This window comes from Anolis carolinensis, unplaced genomic scaffold, assembly GCF_035594765.1.
Source record: "Anolis carolinensis isolate JA03-04 unplaced genomic scaffold, rAnoCar3.1.pri scaffold_14, whole genome shotgun sequence".
Lineage (NCBI taxonomy): Eukaryota > Metazoa > Chordata > Lepidosauria > Squamata > Dactyloidae > Anolis > Anolis carolinensis.
Genome location: NW_026943825.1, coordinates 7374547 through 7399350, shown reverse-complemented (window position 1 = coordinate 7399350; position 24804 = coordinate 7374547). Strand labels below are relative to the sequence as shown.

At 39.8% G+C, this 24804-nt stretch overlaps 3 protein-coding genes across 4 annotated transcripts in view; all 3 read left to right on the top strand.

Moving 5' to 3' along the window:
• Positions 1-3011, top strand: part of nxf1 (nuclear RNA export factor 1) — a 30270-nt gene extending 27259 nt beyond the window's left edge. For both annotated transcript variants that reach the window (XM_062965470.1, XM_062965471.1), the window contains exons 19-21: positions 147-329; positions 412-472; positions 2382-3011. In XM_062965470.1, the coding sequence (XP_062821540.1) occupies positions 147-329; positions 412-472; positions 2382-2420 (283 nt within the window). In that variant the 3' untranslated portion in view covers positions 2421-3011. The remainder of the gene's footprint in view (positions 1-146; positions 330-411; positions 473-2381) is intronic.
• A 4369-nt stretch (positions 3012-7380) lies between these two features.
• tmem223 (transmembrane protein 223) lies at positions 7381-10668 on the top strand. The gene is made up of 2 exons (XM_062965206.1): positions 7381-7717; positions 10376-10668. Exons 1-2 carry the CDS (start codon positions 7381-7383, stop codon positions 10666-10668), a joined length of 630 nt encoding a protein of 209 aa, XP_062821276.1.
• slc3a2 (solute carrier family 3 member 2) overlaps positions 7578-24804 on the top strand; it is a 62461-nt gene continuing 45234 nt past the window's right edge. The window contains exons 1-2 of the mRNA XM_062964801.1: positions 7578-7717; positions 17714-17924. Coding sequence (XP_062820871.1) covers positions 17831-17924 — 94 coding nt within the window. The 5' untranslated portion in view covers positions 7578-7717; positions 17714-17830. The remainder of the gene's footprint in view (positions 7718-17713; positions 17925-24804) is intronic.

Below are 24804 nucleotides of genomic sequence, written 5' to 3'. Positions count from 1 at the left end.
TTATTATTGGAAGGCAGTCCTATAGCCCCAGAAAACAAAAGCACCCCAAATTCTGTTTCTTCTTGCCCATATTTTCTATTTTTTTCCATCCTGAAGTGGCCTAGCTGAACAGTCTTTGGGCTTCACATCTCTTTTGCTTCCTGCAGGCTGTGCATTGTGAACGACCAGCTGTTCATCCGCAAGGCCAGCAACATGGAGATCCGCAAGGCCTTTGTCATGCCAGCGCCCACCCCGTCCTCCAGCCCTGTGCCCACCCTCACAGCGGAGCAGCAGGAGATGCTGCAGAATTTCTCTCTGCAATCGGGGATGAACCTTGAGTGGTCTCAAAAGTGAGTAGCGGGACGAGGAGGGTGGCAGACCGGAAAAGCATGACGGTGTCTTATGGCTTTGTGTCCTGCTTCTCTCCTAAAGGTGCCTTTTGGACAACGATTGGGATTATACAAAAGCAGCCCATGCGTACACCCAGCTCAAGGTGAGCGCTCTTCTGAAGATTCAATCTTATATTGCTTACTGCATTATTATTATTATTATTATTATTATTATTATTATTATTATTATTATTATTATTATTATTATTATTATTGTTATTGACACAATGACATTGTATGACACAGCAAACAAGATAGATATGCTGGTTTTCATATCACAAAATTGCAAATCGATCACTTCCCAAGCGTTTAGGACTGTGTGATGTATTTTTGCATGATACATGCAGATCCCAGTCGGGTGGCCTTTTGCAGTTGGCAAATCGTAATTTTGCCAACGCCTATTGTTTCCAAATGCCGGCTGAGATCTTTTGGCATGGCAACCGATGTGCCGATCACCACCGGGACCACCTGTACTGCTTTCTGCCAGAGTCTTTGAAGTTCAATCTTGAGGTCCTGATAGCGGCTGAGTTTTTCCTGTTGTTTTTCGTCAATGCGACTGTCACCTGGAATGGCAACATCAATGATCCAAATCTTTTTCTTTTCCACAACTGTGATGTCTGGTGTGTTGTGTTCCAGAACTTTGTCAGTCTGGATTCGGTAGTATCTTTGCGTGCTCATTTTCCAGTACTTTTGCAGGTTTGTGATCCCACCAGTTCTTTGTTGCTGGGAGGTGGTACTTGAGGCATAAGTTCCAATGAATCATTTGGGCCACATAGTTGTGCCTCTGTTTGTAGTCTGTCTGTGTGATTTTCTTACAGCAGCTGAGGATATGATCAATGGTTTCGTCAGTTTCCTTGCACAGTCTGCATTTTGGGTCATCAGCTGATTTTTCGATCTTGGCCTTGATTGCCTTTGTCCTGATGTCTTGCTCCTGGGCTGCAAGGACCAGGCCTTCTGTCTCCTTCTTCAGTGTCCCATTTGTGAGCCATAGCCAGGTCTTCTCCTTGTCAGCTTTTCCTTCAATTTTGTCAAGGAACTTTCCATGCAATGTTTTGTTGTGCCAGCTGTCAGCTCTAGTTTGTAGTGCGGTTTTCTTGTACTGGTTTTTTGTCTGCTGTGCTTTGAGGAGTTTCTGATGTTTGACATCAATCAAAGCAGGTTATTATTTTATTATTACACATGTTCTTTGAGGAGTTTGATTTTTGACTTCAATCAAAGCAGGTTATTATTATAATAATAATAATAATAACCGGGGCCGGGCTGTGGCGCAGCTGGCTAGTAACCAGTTGCTATAAATCACTACTGACCGAGAGGTCATGAGTTCGAAGCCCTGGTCAGGTTAAGCCTCCGACCATTAATAGCCCTGGCTTGCTGTTGACCTATGCAGCCCCGAAAGACAGTTGCATCTGTTAATTAGGGAAATTTAGGGACGCTTTATGCGGGAGGCTAATTTACAACACCATAAAACTGCCAGCAAAACACGAGGAAAGGAATGCGGAAGTACAGCCACTACTGGACGGTGAAGCAACAGCTCACCCTGTGGCCGGAATCGTGAAGCTGGAAAAATGTTAATAATGCCTCTGAGTCTGTCTAATGTATGTTGTTTGTCTGTTGGCATTGAATGTTTGCCATATATGTGTTCATTGTAATCTGCCCTGAGTCCCCCTCGGGGTGAGAAGGGCGGAATATAAATACTGCAAATAAACAAATAAATAAGTAAATAATGATTATTATTGACACAAAGACAGAGTATGACACAGCAAACGAGATGTATATTCTGGATTTCGTATCACAAAATCACATGTCAATCACTTCTCAAATCTCAAAATAAATATTAAAGCAGAATTAAACATTAATTATATGAAACATTTTAAACTCTTCAAACTGATAATAATGGTGTTGTATTTGTTTGTCTTAACCATGTTGTAACCGACGCTGAGCCGTAGAGAGAGACGAGTAATAAATGTAAATAATAGTAATAGTGAATATTTTTCCCTTTTCTCCTTCCACCAGGCCGAGCAGAAGATTCCAGAAGTCGCGTTCATCCACTGAGCGTCGCCACCGTTTCCCAGATCAGGGTTTTATCTCAAAGCTGCTTCATTTTGTAAATAAGTTTCACTGTGTAAATTAAAGAGACTCTCGCCTTGTTGGGCGAGGAAGCCCTTTCTCTGTTGGGATAAAGGCTACGAAAGGCTCGGCTAAGAGCCAAAGGATGACCGAAGAATTCATATGTGATGATCTTTTTTTTTTAAAAGAGATGACAGAATTGGAAGAGGGTCCCCGGACTTGTTTAAGTTGAAAATGTTTGTTTTGCATATTCAAAATCTGTTCCGTTTTCAAGCGTCAACGTTTTGTATATCTAAGTTAAAAAAGGACCAGCAGTTCCCGACCCAGCAGCGTTTGACTGTAATGCAAGGCACGGCAGGCTCATGGCGCATTAAAGTTTGGGTTCCCTAGTTTTAGGTTGCCGACAAGAGTTTTCGTAATGGGGTTCTATGTCTCCGGAGCTCTTGCACACGCACCACTGTTTCGTCCTCTTCCCAGAGGTCTGCTTTAAGTGAGAGCAGCCCTGAATAGCGTTTCTCTTCCTCTAGTTCTTGAAAAACACTGTGCTTATTAAAGTTAATATTATGATTAAAACCATTCTGCGGTGTGGGATGTTTTGGCTCCTTGTACACAGAAGACTTCTGCTTCCTACTGTTATTATATTTCTATAATATAATGTGTTTGTTGTTGTTGTGATGTGTTTGTTGACCATTGTGTGCTGCTGCTTTGGAGGTTGATCTTGTGCCCAAAGTGATGGCAGTTATGGCTTTCGTATCAGGATTGAAACTATTATTTTATTATGACACAGCAAACAAGATAGATATGCTGGATTTCATATCACAAAATCACAAGTCAAACACTTCCCAAGTGTCTAGGACTGTGTGATGTATTTTCTGATGATGCGCGCAGATCCCATTAGAGTGGCCTTTTGCAGTTGGCAGATCATAATTTTGTCAATGTCTATTGTTTCCCATTGCCGGCTGAGATCTTTTGGCACGGCACCCAGTGAGCCCATCACCACCGGGACCACCTGCACTGGTTTCTGCCAGAGTCTTTGAAGTTCAATCTTGAGGTCCTGATAGCGGCTGAGTTTTTCTTGTTGTTTTTCGTCAATGCGACTGTCACCTGGGATGGCAACATCGCATTGACGAAAAACAACAGGAAAAACTCAGCCGCTATCAGGACCGAAACTATTATTATTATTATTATTATTATTAGCGACATTTATATCCCGCCCTTCTCAAACCGAATGGGACTCAGGGTGGCTTACAAGTTTTATGTACATACAATAATATTATTAGCATAGCACAATATAAGCATTATATATTACTTTATTGTACTATACCACTATATTGCAATATTATTAATAATATTACATGTAATATAAATATACAGTTATAGTGTATTATTATATTGTAGTACATTACAATATTATTATCAATATTATATGCATATACAAATTATTGTATTACAGTAGAGTCATAAGAGACTTTTATTGATTTATTTATTTACTACATTTATATCCCGCTCTTCTTATCCTGAAGGGGACTCAGAGCGGCTTACAAATCAAATGTACATACAATATATTATTAGCATAGCACAATATAAGCATTAAATTACTATATTGTACTATATCAGTATATGGTAATATTATTAGTAATATTACATTTAATATATAATTAATATTATATTGTATTATTATTAGTATATTGTATTATATTATAATGTTGTTATCAATATTATATGTATATACAATATATTATATACAGTAGAGTCTCACTTATCCAAGCTAAACGGGCCGGCAGAACGTTGGATAAGCGAATATGTTGGATAATAAGGAGAGATTAAGAAAAAGCCTATTAAACATCAAATTAGGTTATGATTTTACAAATTAAGCACCAAAACATCATGTTATATAACAAACTTGACAGAAAAAGTAGTTCATTACACATTAATGCTATGTAGTGATTACTGTATTTACGAATTTAGCACCAAAATATCATGATATATTGAAAACACTGACTACAAAAATGCGTTGGATAATCCAGAACGTTGGATAAGCGAGTGTTGGATAAGTGAGACTCTACTGTATTTCTATAATATAATGTGTTTGTTGTTGTTGTGATGTGTTTGTTGACCATTGTGTGCTGCTGCTTTGGAGGTTGATCTTGTGCCTGAAGTGATGGCAGTTATAGCTTTCATATCAGGATTGAAACTATTATTATTATTATTATTATTATTATTATTAGTGACAGGGGCCCCTGGTGGCACAGTGTTAAAGCACTGAGCTGCTGAACTTGCAGACCAAAAGGTCCCAGGTTCAAAACCCGGGAGCGGAATGAGCGCCCGCTGTTAGCTCCAGCTCCTGCCGACCTAGCAGTTCGAAAACATGCCAATGTGAGTAGATCAATAGGTACCACTCCGGCAGGGAGGTAACAGCGCTCCATGCAGTCATGCCGGCCACATGACCTTGGAGGTGTCTACGGACAACGCTGGCTCTTCGGCCTAGAAATGGAGATGAGCACCAACCCCCAGAGTCGGTCACGACTGGACTTAACATCAGGGGAAACCTTTACCTTTTGGGCATTGAATATTTGCCTTTTATATTTGGAATATGCCCTGAATTCTATTATTATAGTTCTATGACCTATTATTATTAGTATTATTATTATTATTATTAGCGACATTTATATCCCGCCCTTCTCACCCCGAAGAGGACTCAGGGCGGCTTACAAGTTATATGTACTTACAATAATATTATTAGCATAGTACAATATAAGCATTATATACTACTTTAATAATAATAATATTAATTTTATTTTTATACCCCGCCACCATCTCCCCAGACTCGGGGCGGCTCACAGATATAAAACAAGTATACAATGGTATCAAATACAAAAACACACACAAATAAAATTAAAAGGCATAAAATAAAATCACAGTCATTATAAAACACAAGATAAAACACAGCAATAAAATCATACAGTGGGCTGGGCAAAGTGCACTGAGTGAAACTTGTAAACTTTATTGTATTATACCACTATATTCATGTAATATAAATATACAAATATGGTGTATTATTATATTGTAGTACATTACAATATTATTTGCAATATATACAATATATTGTATTAGCATAGCACAATATAAGCATTATGTATTACTTTATTGTACTATACCACTATATTGCAATATTATTAGTAATATTACATGTAATATAAATATACAATTATAGTGTATTATTATATTGTAGTACATTACAATATTATTATCAATATTATATGTATACACATTGTATTAGCATAGCACAATATAAGCATTATGTATTACTATATTGTACTACACCACTATATTGCAATATTATTAGTAATATTACATGTAATATAAATATGCAATTATAGTGTATTATTGTAGCACATTACAATATTATTCTCAATATTATATGTATATACAATATATTGTATTATTAGCATAGCACAATATGAGCATTATGTATTACTATATTGTACTATACCACTATATTGAAATATTATTAGTAATATTACATTTAATATAAATATACAATTATTATAGTGTATTTTATTATTATTACTACTACTAATAATAATAATAATAATTCAAGACATCTTCGAAAACTTTGACAACAGTTATTATTACAGTAGAGTCTCACTTATAGTTCAATACGCAGCAATGTTGCAATTACTGTATTTACAAATTTAGCACCAAAATATCACGATATATTGAAAACATTGACTACAAAAATGCATTGGATAATCCAGAACCTTGGATAAGTGAGATAAGTGTATTACTATATTGTACTATACCACTATATTGCAATATTATTAGTAATACAGTAGAGTCTCACTTATCCAGCACTGGATTATCCAATGTTCTGGATTATCCAAGGCATTTTTGTAGTCAATGTTTTCAATATATCGTGATATTTTGGTGCTAAATTCGTAAATACAATAATTACAACATAACATTACTGCGTATTGAACTACTTTTTCTGTCCAATTTGTTGTATAACATGATGTTTTGGTGCTTAATTTGTAAAGTCATAAACTAATTTGATGTTTAATAGGCTTTTCCTTAATGCCTCATTATCCAACATATTCGCTTATCCAACATTCTGCCGGCCCGTTTATGTTGGATAAGTGAGACTCTACTGTATTACATTTACAGTAGAGTCTCACTTATCCAACGTAAACGGGCCTGCAGAATGTTGGATAAGCGAATATGTTGGATAATACATTTACGTTTACATTGGATAAGTGAGACTCTGCTGTAAATGTAATACAAGAGTCACTTATCCAACATAAATGGGCCGGCAGAATGTTGGATAATAAGGAGGCATTAAGGAAAAGCCTATTAAACATCAAATTAGGTTATGATTTTACAAATTAAGCACCAAAACATCATGTTATACAACAAATTTGACAGAAAAAGTAGTTCAATACGCAGTAATGCTATGTAGAAACTACTGTATTTACGAATTTATCACCAAAATATCACAATGTATTGAAAACATTGACTACAAAATTGCATTGGATAATCCAGAACGTTGGATAAGCGAGTGTTGGATAAGTGAGACTCTACTGTAATATAAATATACAATTATTACAGTGTATTATTATATTAATAATAATTCAAGAAATCTTGGAAAACTTGGACAACAATTATTATTATTATTATTATTATTATTATTATTATTATTATTATCATCATCCTCATCATCATCATCATCATCATCATAAAATACCAGAAGAGTAGGCCCAGGCTGGACCAGGCCTGGGTTAGATCCTTAAGGCAGTGAATGGGAAGCGTTTCCTTTAAGACAACGGTGGACTTCAACTCCCAGAATTCCTAGCCATTGGGCAAGCTGGCAAGGGGTTCTGGGAGTTGGAGTCCAATAAGGTTGTGGAGAATTCCCAGAAGCTTCCGCGAGGCCTCCAGGCGAGCCAAGATGCATTGGGGCACCCAGGTGAAACTTTGGGGTCCCTCGCTCCGGGCCTACCTGGGCTCCCCTCTGCGCATGCGCCACTCCTGGGAAGCCCACGTACCCCGCGACGTGGTGCTCTTCCAGCACGACCGGCGCCGCTTCTTCCGGATCTTGGGCCTCTTCTGCGCCGCCCAGTTCGCCTTCTGGTCCTTCTTGGCCCACTTCGCCTTCCATTCCCTGAGGGCGCCGAAGCGGGAGGCGGGAAAAGGCCGGCCCGCGCCCACGCTGCCCGGAGGGGCCTCGCTCGACCTGGGCTCCGACAAGTGGCGCTTCGGCTTCAGCGCCTCATGCCTCACGCTGGGTAAGGAAGAGTGGGAGTGACCCCAACATCAAAGCCCTCTCGACAGAAGGCCATTCGGCCTCCAAAAATACCTCAGTGGTTCTCAACCTTCCTCATGCCATTCAGGAACACCATCAAAACCCTCCCGACAGATGGCCATTCTGCCTCCAAAAATACCTCAGTGGTTCTCAACCTTCCTCATGCCATTCAGGAACACCATCAAAGCCCTCATGACAGATGGTCATTCGGCCTACAAAAATACTTCAGTGGTTCTCAACCTTTCTAATGCCAGTCAGGAACACCATCAAAGCCCTCCCAACAGATGGCCGTCCGGCCTCCAAAAATACCTCAGTGGTTCTCAACCTTCCTCATGCCATTCAGGAACACCATCAAAACCCTCCCAACAGATGGCTATTCGGCCTCCAAAAATACCTCATTGATGCCCATCCTTCCTCATGCCATTCAGTAACACCATCAAAACCCTCCCAACAGATGGCCGTCCGGCCTCCAAAAATACCTCAGTGGTTCTCAACCTTTCTAATGCCAGTCAGGAACACCATCAAAACCCTCCCGACAAATGGCCATTCTGCCTCCAAAAATACCTCAGTGCTTCTCAGCCTTCCTCATGCCAATCAGGAACACCATCAAAACCCTCCCGACAGATGGCCGTCCTGCCTCCAAAAATACCTCAGTGGTTCCCAACCTTCCTCATGCTATTCAGGAACACCATCAAAGCCCTCCCGATAGATGGCCATTCGGCCTCCAAAAATACCTCAGTGGTTCTCAACCTTCCTCAGGCCAGTCAGTAACAACATCAAAGCCCTCCCGATAGATGGCCATTCGGCCTCCAAAAATACCTCAGTGGTTCTCAACCTTTCTAATGCCAATCAGGAACACCATCAAAACCCTCCTGACAAATGGCCATTCGGCCTCCAAAAATACCTCAGTGGTTTTCAACCTTCCTCATGCCAGTCATGAACACCTCCAGGTCATGTGGCCAGCATGACCTTCCCGCCGGAGCGGTACCTATTGATCTACTCACATTGGCATGTTTTTGAACTGCTAGGTTGGCAGGAGCTGGGGCTAACAGTGGGCGCTCATTCCGCTCCCGGGATTTGAACCTGGGACCTTTTGGTCCGCAAGTTCAGCAGCTCAGCGCTTTAACACACAGTGCTACTAGGGGCCCAAATGTATTAATAATAACAATAAAAATAGAGTAAAATAAATGTAATAATAGCAATAATAATAGAGAAAAATAATAAATGTACCATATATTCTCGAGTATAAGCTGACCCAAATGTAAGTCAACCAGGACCCTCACCCGAGTATAAGCCTAGGGGGGCTTTCTCAAAAAAAGTGCTGAAAAACTAGGCTTATAATTGAGTATATAGTAAAAGATAAAGGTTTCTATTGCACTTTATCTATTTATGAATTTGTTACTCATAATGTGCACCTTGCTTATCCACTATTGCAACCTCATTGTTTTTAATTTGATGTTTTAATTTCGTGTTGTGTTTTTCGCCAATTGTGTATATTTATTATTGGTTTCTGTTGTTGTCCTTTGATGTGTCATATTTTATCATTTCTTGTATTTTGATTTTGCTGTAAGCAGCCTCGAGTCCCTTCGGGGGTGATGGAGGCGGGATATAAATAAACTTATTATTATTATTATTATTATTATTATTATTATTATTTCCCCTGACATTAAGTCCAATCATGTCTGACTTTGGGGGTTGGTGCGCATCTCCATTTCTAAGCCAAAGAGCTGATGTATTTATTATTATTATTATTATTATTATTATTATTATTATTATTTAGTAAAGGTTTTCCCCTGTTGTTAAGTCCAGTCATGTCTCACTCTGGGGGTTGGTGCTCATCTCCATTATTAAGCCAAAGAGCTGGCGTTGTCCGTAGACACCTCCAAGGTCATGTGGCCAGCATGACTGCATGGAGCGCCGTTACCTTCCAGCCGGAGCGGTACCTATTGATCTACTCACATTGGCATGTTTTCAAATTGCTAGGTTGGCAGGAGCTGGAGCTAACAGCGGCCGCTCACGCTGCTCCCGGGGTTTGAACCTGGGACCTTTTGGTCTGCAAGTTCAGCAGCTCAGCGCTTTAACACACTGTGCCACCAGGGGCCCAAATGTATTAATAATAACAATAAAAATAGAGTAAAATAAATGTAATAGTGGCAACAATAATAGAGAAAAATAATAAATGTAATGCAGTAGAGTCTCACTTATCCAACATAAACCGGCCAGCAGAACGTTGGATAAGCGAATATGTTGGATAATAAGGAGAGATTAAGAAAAAGCCTATTAAACACCAAATAGGTTATGATTTTATAAATTAAGGACCAAAACATCATGTTATACAACAAATTTGACAGAAAAGTAGTTCAATATGCAGTAATGCTATGTGTAGTAATTACTGTATTTATGAATTTAGCACCAAAATATCATGATGTATTGAAAACATTGACTACAAAAATGCGTTGGATAATCCAGAATGATGATTATGACGGAGACCCGTTCTCTGGATAATGTGAAGCCAAGGCTGGACGGTTGTCTTGTCGGGAGGGCTTGGATGGCGTCTTCCTTTACAGCAGGATGTGGTTGGACTAGATGTCCCTTGGGGTCTCTTCCAGCTCTAGGATCCTAATCTCCCGTGTCTTTGCAGGGTGTCTGATCGTGGCTGCGGGTTTTGCCTTTTCCCGGCGCTCTGTGGGGCAGGTCCTGCTGCACCGCGGGGGCCAAGAGGTGACGCTGAGCACCTACTACCCCTTTGGCCTCACCTCCTCCTTCTCGGTGCCGCTGCGCCACGTCTCCTGTGTGTCCCACCGGTCGGAGGTCCCGGCTTGGATCCCACTCAAAGTCAAGGGGAAACCCTTCTATTTCCTGCTGGACAAACAGGGGCGGGTGACCAACACCCAACTTTTTGACATCACTGTGGGGGCCTACCGCAAGCTATAAGCCCAAGGCTGCTGGGGGAGAGAAAAGAGGGACCCTCACATTCATGCAGAGGGGAACGTGGTCGTATTGAACTCAAAACTCCCCTGTCTTATTGCATTTGGAACTGGGATTGTGCTGGGCCTTAAGATGTACTGACATTGTATTGGATGCTGTGAATAAAAATATGTAAATAATTGTTTTTAAGTGTTTTACATGTCTTTCATTGGTTTCTGAGTTTACTTTATAAACTCGAGTATAAGCCTAGTTTTTCAGCCCTTTTTTAGGACTGAAAAAAACCTCCTCGGCTTATACTCGGGCGAGGGTCCTGGTGGGCTTATATTCATAGAATCATAGAATCATAGAATAGTAGAGTTGAAAGAGACCACATGGGCCATCTAGTCCAACCCCCTGCTAAGAAGCAGGAAATCGCATTCAAAGCACCCCCGACAGATGGCCATCCAGCCTCTGCTTAAAAGCCTCCAAGGAAGGAGCCTCCACCACGGCCCCGGGGAGAGAGTTCCACTGTCGAACAGCTCTCACAGTGAGGAAGTTCTTCCTGATGTTCAGGTGGAATTTCCTTTCCTGTAGTTTGAATTCCTGTATTCAGGTCAGCTTATACTCAAGTACATATGGTATATTTATTTTTCTCTATTATTATTGGTATTGTTACATTTATTATTTTACTCTATTAATTATTACTATTATTACATTTATTATTTTACTCTATTATTGTTGTTACTTTTATTTATTTATTTATTTACAGTATTTATATTCCGCCCTTCTCACCCTGAAGGGGACTCAGGGCGGATCACATTGCACATATAAGGCAAACACTCAATGCCTTAACATAGAACAGAGACAGATGCAGGCACGGGCTAGCCTTGAACTCATGACCTCTTGGTCAAGAGTGATTTGTTGCAGCTGGCTGCTAACCAGCCTGCGCCACAGCCCATTTATTTTACTCTATTTTTATTATTATTGATACTTTTATTATTTTACTGTATTTATTATTACATTTGTTATTTTACTGCATTTATTATTATTACATTTATTATTTCACTCTGATTATTAAAAGGATACATAAGCACATTTACATTGAAGAAGATGAAAATGATTTAATCAGAGTTGAACAGTCATATCTTAAATTACAGTTTGATGTAAAGATTCAAAATCATTTAAACTACTGAGGCCTCAATTAATGTAATTTTATTGGTATCTCGGCTTATACTGGAGTCAATGTTTTCCCAATTTTTTGTGGTAAAATTAGATGCCTCGGCTTATATTCGGGTCAGCTTATACTCGAGTATATATGGTAATTTTATTTTAATACTATTTTGGGGACCCAGCGGTACCTGGGTGATTTGAAGAAGATATTGTTTGTATTGGGATGTTAGGTAAAATCACTGAATTTTGGTCCAGATTCGTCGTTGGCTGGGTTTCAGTGCTTTCTGGATAAGGCAGAATAAATAAATAAACGTTATTTCTACCACCATCTCCTCAAAAGAGACTCGAGGCGGCTTACAAAGCACTCATAATGTTATACTACTAATTATACAATATAATAATATTAATTATATATTATATATTAAATGTAATATTACTAAATTTTTATACAAATTTTTTATTTTTTAAAACACAAAAAATACATACCGTGGGCATACAAAACATTTACAATTCCCACCACCAACACGAAGATTGTTTTCTTTTTACATATTCGTTTCTTTGTGAGACAATCTTTATATCTTTATCCATTTCCATCCTATATACTAAATAACATTTGTATCTTATTTCTTATGGCTTGATCTCCAGATTGATTCATGATATAGTTCTTTACCCTTGTCCATCTTTCTTCCATTTCTCTTGTTCTATTTTCATTAGTTTTTACAACATTTAGTTTCACATTCATAATTTCAAATTCCATTTGCTCCACCATATATTGGTACCATTTACTTACTGACCATTTGGATTTATCTTTCCACCCTAATACTATTACTGCTTGTGAACTTTCAATTATTGCTTCTTTTAAAATGTAATATTACTAATAGTATTACCATATAATGATATAGTAAAATATAGTAATGTAATGCTTATATTGTGCTATGCTAGTAATATATTGTATGTACATTTGATTTGTAAGCCGCTCTGAGTCCGCTTCGGGGTGAGAAGAGCAGGATATAAATGTAGTAAATAAATAAATAGTAACGATACACACAGTGCATAAATATAGATACATCCATACCAAAGGAAAACATAATCTACATCATCAATATGTAAAACAATACCACAATAAAATCAATCAACCCTAACATACAACTACAGAACTACAACTCCCAAAAATCAAGGTTAATTTTTCCCCAACTCCTGCAATATGTTCAGTTGGTCATGGGGTTTCTCTAGGCCAAGTTTGGTGCCGGTCTATTGTTGGTGGTGGTGGGGGGGGGGGGTCACAGTATCTCTGGATGGAGGTGAACTACAACTCCCAAAAATCAAGGTTAATTTTTTCCCAACTCCTGCAATATGTTTAGTTGGTCATGGGGTTTCTCTGGGCCAAGTTTGGTGCCAGTCTATTGTCGGTGGGGGGGTCACAGATTCTCTGGATGGAGGTGAACTACAACTCTCAAAAATCAAGGTTAATTTTTTCCCAACTCCTGCAATATGTTTAGTTGGTCATGGGGTTTCTCTGGGCCAAGTTTGGTGCCGGTTTAGTGTCGGTGGTGGTGGTGGTGGGGGGGGGGGGGGGTCACAGTATCTCTGGATGGAGGTGAACTACAACTCCCAAAAATCAAGGTTAATTTTTCCCCAACTCCTGCAATATGTTTAGTTGGTTATGGGGTTTCTCTTGGCCAAGTTTGGTGCCGGTCTATTGTTGGTGGTGGGGGGGGGGGGGGGGTCACAGTATCTCTGGATGGAGGTGAACTACAACTCCCAAAAATCAAGGTTAATTTTTCCCCAACTCCTGCAATATGTTCAGTTGGTCATGGGGTTTCTCTATGCCAAGTTTGGTGCCGGTTTAGTGTCGGTGGTGGTGGTGGTGGTGGGGGGGGTCACAGTATCTCTGGATGGAGGTGAACTACAACTCCCAAAAATCAAGGTTAATTTTTTCCCAACTCCTGCAATATGTTTAGTTGGTTATGGGGTTTCTCTTGGCCAAGTTTGGTGCCAGTCTATTGTCGGTGGGGGGGTCACAGTATCTCTGGATGGAGGTGAACTACAACTCCCAAAAATCAAGGTCAATTCCCCCCCAGCCCCTGCAGTATGTTCAGTTGATGATGGGACTTCTCTGGGCCAAGTTTGGTGCCGGTCTATTGTTGGTGGGGGGTCACAGTATCTCAGGATGGAGGTGAACTACAACTCCCAAAAATCAAGGTTAATTTTTTCCCAACTCCTGCAATATGTTTAGTTGGTTATGGGGTTTCTCTGGGCCAAGTTTGGTGCCGGTCTATTGTCGGTGGGGGGTCACTGTATCTTTGGATGGAGGTGAACTACAACTCCCAAAAATCAAGGTTAATTTTTTCCCAACTCCTGCAATATGTTCAGTTGGTCATGGGGTTTCTCTAGGACAAGTTTGGTGCCAGTCTATTGTCGGTGGGGGGGGGGGGGGGTCACTGTATCTTTGGATGGAGGTGAACTGCAACTCCCAAAAATCAAGGTTAATTTTTCCCCAACACCTGCAACAGGGGTCCTCAAACTTTTAAAGCAGAGGGCCAGTCCACAATCCTTCAGACTGTTGAGGGGCCAAATGATCATTTGGGGGGGAAAACCGAACAAATTCCTATGCACACTATCTTATTTGTAGTGCAAAACAACAATAACAATGAAAGAACAATACAATATTTAAAAATGAAAATAATTTTAACCAACATAAACCTATCAGGATTACAATAGGAAGCTTGGGCCTGCTTCTGGCCAATGAGATAGTCAGGTTAATTAGGGTTGTTGTTGTTGTTGTTGTTGTTGTTGTTGTTGTGTCTTCAAGTCATTTCAGACTTTGGGCGAGCCTAAGTCCAAAATTATTTATTTATTCATTTATTTATTTACTACATTTATATCCCACCCTTCCCACCCCGAAAGGAACTCAGAGCAGCTGTATGTACATACAGTATATTATATTATTAGCATAGCACAATATTAGCATTATACTATATTGAACTATACCACTATACTGTAATATTATATGTAATATATAACATATAATTAATATTATTATATGGTATTATCGTTAGCATTATATTGTATAAAATGATAATATTCTTATTAATATTATGTGTATATTGTGTATATTATATTATTAAAACTGATATAAAATATTATATTATAAATGAGGGTGGGGGCCAGGTAAATTACCTTGGAAGGCCGTATCCGGCCCCCGGGCCTTAGTTTGGGGACACCTGTCCTGCAATATGTTCAGTTGGTCATGGGGTTTCTCTAGCCAAGTTTGGTGCCAGTCTATTGTCGGTGGGGGGGGGGGGGGGGGTCACTGTATCTTTGGATGGAGGTGAACTACAACTCTCAAAAATCAAGGTTAATTTTTCCCCAACTCCTGCAATATGTTTAGTTGGTTATGGGGTTTCTCTGGGCCAAGTCTGGTCCTGAGCCACTGTCGGTGGGGGAGTCACTGTATCTCTGGATGGAGGTGAACTACAACTCCCAAAAATCAAGGTTAATTTTTCCCCAATGTTCAGTTGGTTATGGGGTTTCTCTAGCCAAGTTTGGTGCCAGTCTATTGTCGGTTGGGGGGGGGGGGGGGTCACTGTATCTCTGGATGGAGGTGAACTACAACTCCCAAAAATCAAGGTTAATTTTTCCCCAATGTTCAGTTGGTTATGGGGTTTCTCTAGCCAAGTTTGGTGCCAGTCTATTGTCGGTTGGGGGGGGGGGGTCACTGTATCTCTGGATGGAGGTGAACTACAACTCCCAAAAATCAAGGTTAATTTTTCCCCAATGTTCAGTTGGTTATGGGGTTTCTCTAGCCAAGTTTGGTGCCAGTCTATTGTCGGTTGGGGGGGGGGGGGTCACTGTATCTCTGGATGGAGGTGAACTACAACTCCCAAAAATCAAGGTTAATTTTTCCCCAATGTTCAGTTGGTTATGGGGTTTCTCTAGCCAAGTTTGGTGCCAGTCTATTGTCGGTTGGGGGGGGGGGGGGTCACTGTATCTCTGGATGGAGGTGAACTACAACTCCCAAAAATCAAGGTTAATTTTTCCCCAATGTTCAGTTGGTTATGGGGTTTCTCTAGCCAAGTTTGGTGCCAGTCTATTGTCGGTTGGGGGGGGGGGGGGTCACTGTATCTCTGGATGGAGGTGAACTACAACTCCCAAAAATCAAGGTTAATTTTTCCCCAATGTTCAGTTGGTTATGGGGTTTCTCTAGCCAAGTTTGGTGCCAGTCTATTGTCGGTTGGGGGGGGGGGGGGTCACTGTATCTCTGGATGGAGGTGAACTACAACTCCCAAAAATCAAGGTTAATTTTTCCCCAATGTTCAGTTGGTTATGGGGTTTCTCTAGCCAAGTTTGGTGCCAGTCTATTGTCGGTTGGGGGGGGGGGTCACTGTATCTCTGGATGGAGGTGAACTACAACTCCCAAAAATCAAGGTTAATTTTTCCCCAATGTTCAGTTGGTTATGGGGTTTCTCTAGCCAAGTTTGGTGCCAGTCTATTGTCGGTTGGGGGGGGGGGGGTCACTGTATCTCTGGATGGAGGTGAACTACAACTCCCAAAAATCAAGGTTAATTTTTCCCCAATGTTCAGTTGGTTATGGGGTTTCTCTAGCCAAGTTTGGTGCCAGTCTATTGTCGGTTGGGGGGGGGGGGTCACTGTATCTCTGGATGGAGGTGAACTACAACTCCCAAAAATCAAGGTTAATTTTTCCCCAATGTTCAGTTGGTTATGGGGTTTCTCTAGCCAAGTTTGGTGCCAGTCTATTGTCGGTTGGGGGGGGGGGGGGTCACTGTATCTCTGGATGGAGGTGAACTACAACTCCCAAAAATCAAGGTTAATTTTTCCCCAATGTTCAGTTGGTTATGGGGTTTCTCTAGCCAAGTTTGGTGCCAGTCTATTGTCGGTTGGGGGGGGGGGGGGGTCACTGTATCTCTGGATGGAGGTGAACTACAACTCCCAAAAATCAAGGTTAATTTTTCCCCAATGTTCAGTTGGTTATGGGGTTTCTCTAGCCAAGTTTGGTGCCAGTCTATTGTCGGTTGGGGGGGGGGGGGTCACTGTATCTCTGGATGGAGGTGAACTACAACTCCCAAAAATCAAGGTTAATTTTTCCCCAATGTTCAGTTGGTTATGGGGTTTCTCTAGCCAAGTTTGGTGCCAGTCTATTGTCGGTTGGGGGGGGGGGGGGGTCACTGTATCTCTGGATGGAGGTGAACTACAACTCCCAAAAATCAAGGTTAATTTTTCCCCAATGTTCAGTTGGTTATGGGGTTTCTCTAGCCAAGTTTGGTGCCAGTCTATTGTCGGTTGGGGGGGGGGGGTCACTGTATCTCTGGATGGAGGTGAACTACAACTCCCAAAAATCAAGGTTAATTTTTCCCCAATGTTCAGTTGGTTATGGGGTTTCTCTAGCCAAGTTTGGTGCCAGTCTATTGTCGGTTGGGGGGGGGGGGTCACTGTATCTCTGGATGGAGGTGAACTACAACTCCCAAAAATCAAGGTTAATTTTTCCCCAATGTTCAGTTGGTTATGGGGTTTCTCTATCCAAGTTTGGTGCCAGTCTATTGTCGGTTGGGGGGGGGGGGGTCACTGTATCTCTGGATGGAGGTGAACTACAACTCCCAAAAATCAAGGTTAATTTTTCCCCAATGTTCAGTTGGTTATGGGGTTTCTCTAGCCAAGTTTGGTGCCAGTCTATTGTCGGTTGGGGGGGGGGGGGTCACTGTATCTCTGGATGGAGGTGAACTACAACTCCCAAAAATCAAGGTTAATTTTTCCCCAATGTTCAGTTGGTTATGGGGTTTCTCTGGACCAGGTTTGGTGCTGGGGCATTTTTTGCATATAAGGTCGATGTAATTCATTTTTTATCCTTTCTTTTTTCCTCCCACCCCCCAATTTGATTTTCTAGGCCTGACGTGTCCATGATGCTCTTCTGATGGGTTGCCGTGCTGCAGTTGCCGTGCTGCTGCAGTTGCCGTGATGTGGTTGCCTAGGCAACGCCCATCCTCTTGCCAGTGGAGCCAAGATGGCTGCCCCAAAGGCAACAGGGGAGATGGGAGGCGGAGAGACCCCCACCATGGGGCCAGGAAGGACGGAGCCAGAGGAGAAAGGAAACAGGGGTGAGTTGTGGGGAAGCGCCCACTTTACTATCTATCATTTCCCTTTGCAAAAATAGTATAACCCTGAGAGCCAGGAAGATAGTTCCATCTTGTCTCCTGTGCCCGGCCACGCGTTGCTGTGGCAAAGTGGTGGTGGTATTGGTTTAAAATTGCTGTGTAATTTTTATTTGACGTTATTTGTATTTTTTAATTAATTTTATTGTAAGTTATCTTTTTATTTATTATATTTTATTATTTTCTTGTATTATTTTTAGTTATTTTCTGTTATTATAGTATTTTATTGTATTCATCTTTTAGTGTTTTTAATTATTTTTAGTGTTTTTTATTATTTTTTATTGGGTTGCTAGGAGACCAAGTTGGAGGAGTTTAGCCTTCTAACTGGCAACAATTGGATAAAAGCAATTATTCCTCTCTCTCTAATTAGGACTTTATTTTTCTTTTCTTTTTGTTGTATCAACCTAGAGGCGTGGATGATGGGTTGTGTTGTCAAATTTCGAGGTTGGAGGGCCTGTAGTTTTGTTGTTTTGTGGGTCGCCGTGATGCCATCACTCTTTTATATATATAGATCATATATTATACATATAATATTGATAATAATATTATAATGCAATGCAATATTATACTAATAATAATACAAAATAATAATTATATATTAAATGTAATATTACTAATAATATTGCCATATAATGATATAGTACAATATAGTAATTTAATGCTTATATTGTGCTATGCTAATAATATATTTTATGTACATTTGATTTGTAAGCCGCTCTGAGTCCCCTTCGGGGTGAGAAGAGAAGGATATAAATGTTACATATACACACACACACACACACACACACACACACATATATATATATACAGTAGAGTCTCACTTAGCCAAGCTAAACAGGCTGGCAGAACCTTGGATAAGCGAATATCTTGGATAATAAGGAGGGATTAAGGAAAAGCCTATTAAACATCATACTAGGTTATGATTTTACAAATTAAGCACCAAAACATCATGTTATACAACAAATTTGGCAGAAAAAGTAGTTCAATATGCAGTAATGCTACGTAGTAATTGCTGTATTTACGAATTTAGCACCAAAATATCATGATATATTGAAAACATTGACTACAAAAATGCGTTGGATAATCCAGAACGTTGGATAAGTGACACTCTACTGTATATGTATATACAGTAGAGTCTCACTTATCCAACATAAACAGGTCGGCAGAATGTTGGATAAGCGAATATGTTGGATAATCAGGAGGCATTAAGGAAAAGCCTATTAAACATCACATTAGGTTATGATTTTACAAATGAAGCACCAAAACATCATATTAGACAACAAATTTGGCAGAAAAAAGTAGTTCAATACGCAGTCATCCTATGTAGTAATTACTGTATTTATGAATTTAGCACCAAAATATCACAATATATTGACTACAAAAATGTGTTGGATAATCCAGAACGTTGGATAAGCGAGTGTTCGATAAGTGAGACTCTACTGTATATATATATATATATATGTGTGTGTGTGTGTGTGTGTGTGTGTGTATATACACACACACACACACACACACATATATATATACACACACACACACGCAGATATATATATGGAATTGGGTTGTGAGTTTGGCTGTCTGGCCACGTTTATCAAATATATATATATATATATGTATGTATATAATATTTATATTTAAATAAATATAAAAATTATATTTATTTATGTTTATATTCTGACTGAAGTGAATGTATTTTTGAGGCAGAAGGGGGTCTGTACCTGACAGGTTTCCACTTGAGTTGATCCAGATGACTAACAGATCTGACCCTCATCTGGTGTAAAGGAACCCTGTCTGGATTGTGCCAAGAAACCGAATGTCCTGACACCGGAGAGGAGCAGGGTGTCCTGGCTGGGCACCCTCTATGCTCTCGGTAACCCAAGATGTCTAGTTTCATAATCTGATTGGCATGAGTCTTCAGTAATGTGCACCCTTTCCATCGTGTCTCACATCTTTGACCTGCTTTGCTTTCCTCAAAATGGGAATTTCATATGCTGATGTCAAGAGTGGGTGCTTAACTTAGTACGGAATCCCATTTAAGTTTAATTGGTTTGGTCTTAACTTGAAAAGTATTTGTCAATTTATGTTGTATTTCCAGACTTACACAATAAGGTTAAGATAGGTAGGTGTTAATTTCTATTACTGTATATACTCGAGTATAAGCCTAGTTTTTCAGCCCTTATTTAAGACTAAAAAAGCCCTCCTTGGCTTATACTCGGGTGAGGGTCCTGGTTGGCTTATATTTCGGTCAGCTTTTACTTGAGAATATAATAATAATAATAATAATAATAATAATAATAATAATAATAATAATTTATTTATATACCTCCCTATCTCCCGGATGGGACTCAGGGCGGTTTACAGTCATAAAAACAACACAAACATTACATAACAACATAATAACACATTATTAAACAAAGTAAAATAATACAATTATAACAATAAATAACACATGACCAGATCAAGGGGACGGGAACCATAAACCCAATATATTAAAATGTATCATTTTAGGCTAGGGAAATCTTGTGCAATATATTCAGTACATTTATTATTTTTCTCTATTATTATTGGTATTATTACATGTATTATTTTTCTCTATTATTGTTGCTACTATTACATTTATTTTACTCTATTTTTATTATTATTATTATTATTACATTTATTATTTCACTCTGATGTTATTATTATTATTATTATTGCATTTATTGTTTTACTCTATTTATTATTACATGTATTATTTTCCTGTAATTATTATTATTATTATTATTATTATTATTATTATTATTACATGTATTTATGTATCCTTTAAATAATAATAGAGTAAAATAATACATGTACAGTAGAGTCTCACTTATCCAAGCTAAACGGGCCGGCAGAAGCTTGGATAAGCGAATATCTTGGATAATGAGGGATTAAGGAAAAGCCTATTAAACATCAAATTAGGTTATGATTTTACAAATTAAGCACCAAAACTTCATGTTATACAACAAATTTGACAGAAAAAGTAGTTCAATAAGCAGTAATGTTATGTTGTAATTACTGTATTTACGAATTTAGCACCAAAATATCACGATATATTGAAAACATTGACTACAAAAATGGCTTGGATTATCCAGAGGTTTGGATAAGCGAGGCTTGGATTAGTGAGACTCTACTGTAATAATAATAATAATAATTCACATTTACATTGAAGAAGATGAGAATAATGATTTAATCAGAGTTTGGACAGTCTTATCTTAAATTAGAGCTTATGTAAATATTCAAAAACATTTAACCTACTGATACCTCAATTAATGTAATTTTATTGGTATCTTTTTATTTCTGAAATTTACCACTCTCAGCTTATACTGGAGTCGATGTTTTCCCAGGTTTTTTTGTGGTAAAATTAGGTACCTCGGCTTATATTCGGGTCAGCTTATACTCAAGTATATACGGTATATTTATTACTAGTTTGGGAATTCAGTGGTGCCTGGGTTATTAGAAGGAGGCATTGTTTGTTTTGGGATGTTAGGTAATATCACTGAAATTTGGTCCAGATCCGTCGTCGGCTTGGTTCAGTGCTGCCTGGATAAGGGTGAACTACAACTCCCAGATTCCCAGGGCAATCACCCCACAAACCTGCGGTTCTAAAAAGGGGAACAACTCACTATGAAGTTCTGGCTTCAAAGTGAGTTACAATTCCCCTTTCCCTTCTCCAGTTGCAAACACAAAGGCTTCTTTAAAGAGGACGTCCTCTAATCGCTGCAGAAAACAGTGTTTGCTCTCATGACGAAATGGAAAATGGTGCCTCCAATGACACAGAATTAGAGGAAAGTAGGGCACATTTTTCACATGTTCCTTTTGGGAGTCCCAGAAGCATTCCCTCTTGACTTTTCGGCCACATCTAAGGCAGGCATCCTCAGAGGTTGTGAGGTCTGTTGGAAACTCGACAAAGTGGGGTTTACGGTATATATTTTATTTATTTATTTATGATTAGACTTGTATACCGCTACTCCCAGTTTGGCTCGGAGCGGTTTACAGAAATAGATTAAAACAATACACTTAGCTTTAAAATAACAATAAAAATAATAAAAACAACAATTAAAAACAACAATAAAAACAGACATAGCTGTGGAATAATGTCCAGGGTGGGAGAAGGAACTCTTGTCTGTTGCAGGCAAGTGTGAATGTTGTAATTAATCGCTTTGGTTAGCTGCAAGACCATTAAATGCTAATCAAGATGATTAATTAATTATATAATTATATATAACTAGCTGTGCCCGGCCACGCGTTGCTGTGGCTTTTTTTAGCTGGTTCCGTGTCTTAGAGGGGGGGGGAATCATTTGTTGGGAAGTGTTAGGTAGCCCTGATTGTTTCCTGGATGGAATTCCTTTGTTTTCAGAGTGTTGCTCCTTTATTTTGTGTTTTGAGATGAAAGAGTGATGAGTACCGAATGGGTTTGGACTTTCAAAGAGTGGGTGTTTCCCTGTTTGGGGGGGGGGGAATCCTTTGTTGAGCGTAAGAACGTAGAGACGTGGATGAGGGGTTGTGTTGTCAATTTTCTAGGTTGGGGGGCCTTTAGTTTTGTTGTTTTGCCCAGTGGAGCGACGCCATTATCCTTTTATATATATAGATTAATCAGCCCCAGAGGGTTTTTAATAATCTATCCCATTTTTATTCCGATTTTACCATTTATGTGTTTTAAATGCAATTTTTTGTCCTGTATTTTTGTTTTAATTGATATATTGTATTACTGTATTATCTTTCTACTAGCTGTGCCCAGCCACGCGTTGCTGTGGCGAAGTATGGTGTTATGGGAAATAAAGTATTGAGGAATTGGTGGTAGTTAAGGTAAAGGGTCCCCTGGGCTGAGTGGGTTGCTAGGAGACCAAGTGAGCAGAGCTTAGCCTTCTAACTGGCAGCAATTGGATAAAAACAATTATTCCTCTCCCTCTAATTAGGACTTTGTTTTTCTTTTCTTTTTGTTGTATCAACCTAGAGGCATGGATGAGGGGTTGTGATGTCAATTTTCGAGGTTGTGGGGTGTTTACTTTTGTTGTTTTGTCCGCTGCCGTGATGCCATCACCCTTTTATATATATAGATAGTGTGATTTGTATTATGTTGCCTATGTTTTGTTCTATGTTGTTTGGGCCTCTGCCCCATGTAAGCCTCCCCGAGTCCCCGCGGGGAGATGATGGCGGGGTATAAATAAAGTTTTATTATTATTATTAATTACAATATTCACACTTGCCTCCAACAGAAGAGACTTCTTTCTCCCACCCTGGACATTATTCCAGGATATATATATATAAACCCCACTTACCTAGTTTCCAACAGACCTCACAACCTCTGAGGATGTCTGCTATAGATGTGGGCGAAACGTCAGGAGAGAATGCTGCTTCTGGAACATGGCTAGACAGCCCAATGATTCTGGCCATGAAAGCCCATAAAGCTATTAAATACCCAAGACACAATGAACATATATTTTTTAATTTTACTAATAATTGTATTATTATTTTGAATAGAACATGCGATGTCTAGTTTTGATATACTGTATATCATTTCTATTTATTTTATTATTTTTTCAAATAAGGTAGGGTATCTGGTTTTGACTTGTATTGTTTTTATTTATTATTTTACTAGCTTGGGGACCTGGCGGTGTCTGGGTGATTTGAGAAAGGCATTGTTTGCCTGTGTTCCAAGTTTAGTCTAGATCCAAAGTCAGCTGGGTTCAGTGGGTGTGGGTGAACTACAACTCCCATATGTAAGTCCCATTGTTCATGGGCTATCCCCCTCCAAACAGTGCCAGGGTGTAGAGTGGGTCATGTGGGCTCTATGTGCCAAGTTTGATGTTTATCAGACATTGGTGAGGGTCCTAGTGGTCTCAGGAAGCGAGTCAAGATACTGCAAGTCCCATCATCCATGGTCCAAACTCCTCCAAACCCCACCAGGATGTAGAGTTGGTGATGGGGGCTCTGTGTGCCAGGTTTGGTACTGATTTATTTGTGGAAGTCGCTATGCTCTGAGGAAGTATGTGAAGGTATTGCAAGTCCCATTGTCCATCCTCCTCCAAACCACACAAAGGTGTAGAGTGGCTCATGGGGGTCTATGTGTCAAGTTTGGTCTTGATCAGTCATTTGTGGTAGTTGCAGTGGTCTCAGGAAGTGAGTGAAGGTATTGCAAGTCCCATCAGCCTTGATCTGTCCTTTCCCCAACTGCACCAAAATGTGAAATGGGTTATGGGGGATATGCGTGCCAAGTTAGGTCCTGATCTGTCATTGGTTAGATTAACTGATCTGTGGGAGATGAAGTTTTTGAAAGTACTGCAAATCCCATAATCCTTGGTCCATCCTCCCCCAAAGTGCTGCAGCATGTAAATTGTGACATTTGGGATATGTGTGCCAAGCTTGGTTCAGTTGTGTCATTCCTGGCAGTTGCACAACCTGTCACTCTCCCAGGCGTTTTGGACTTCAGATCCCAGAATTCCCTGCCATTGGACACACTGGTGATAGGGACTTCTGGGAGCCGGAGGCCCAAACTCCTGGAGGCCGCAGGTTGGGGGGGTCTGCTTGAAACCATTCTTTTCCTGCTCTTCCAGGTATATTGGACTTCAGGTCCCATAATCCCTGATCCTTGCCCAGTTGAAGACCAAACCACTTGCAGGACTAATATTTGGGAATCACTGTCTTGAACTGCTGCATTTCAGCTGTTTAATCCGTTAGTTCAGTAGTATCCATCCTTTGGTCCTCCAGGCATTTTGGACTTCAGATCCCAGAATTCCCTGCTATTGGACACACACGGTCTGCTTGAAACCATTCTGTTCCAGTGTTTCTGAAACTCTGCTCTTCC

Bases quoted from the DNA above. Each gene is read 5' to 3' on its own strand.
- tmem223 (XM_062965206.1), top strand. From the start codon at position 7,381: ATGCATTGGGGCACCCAGGTGAAACTTTGGGGTCCCTCGCTCCGGGCC. The intron at 7,718-10,375 runs GTAAGGAAGAGT...GTGTCTTTGCAG, and splicing joins CGCCTCATGCCTCACGCTGG to GGTGTCTGATCGTGGCTGCG.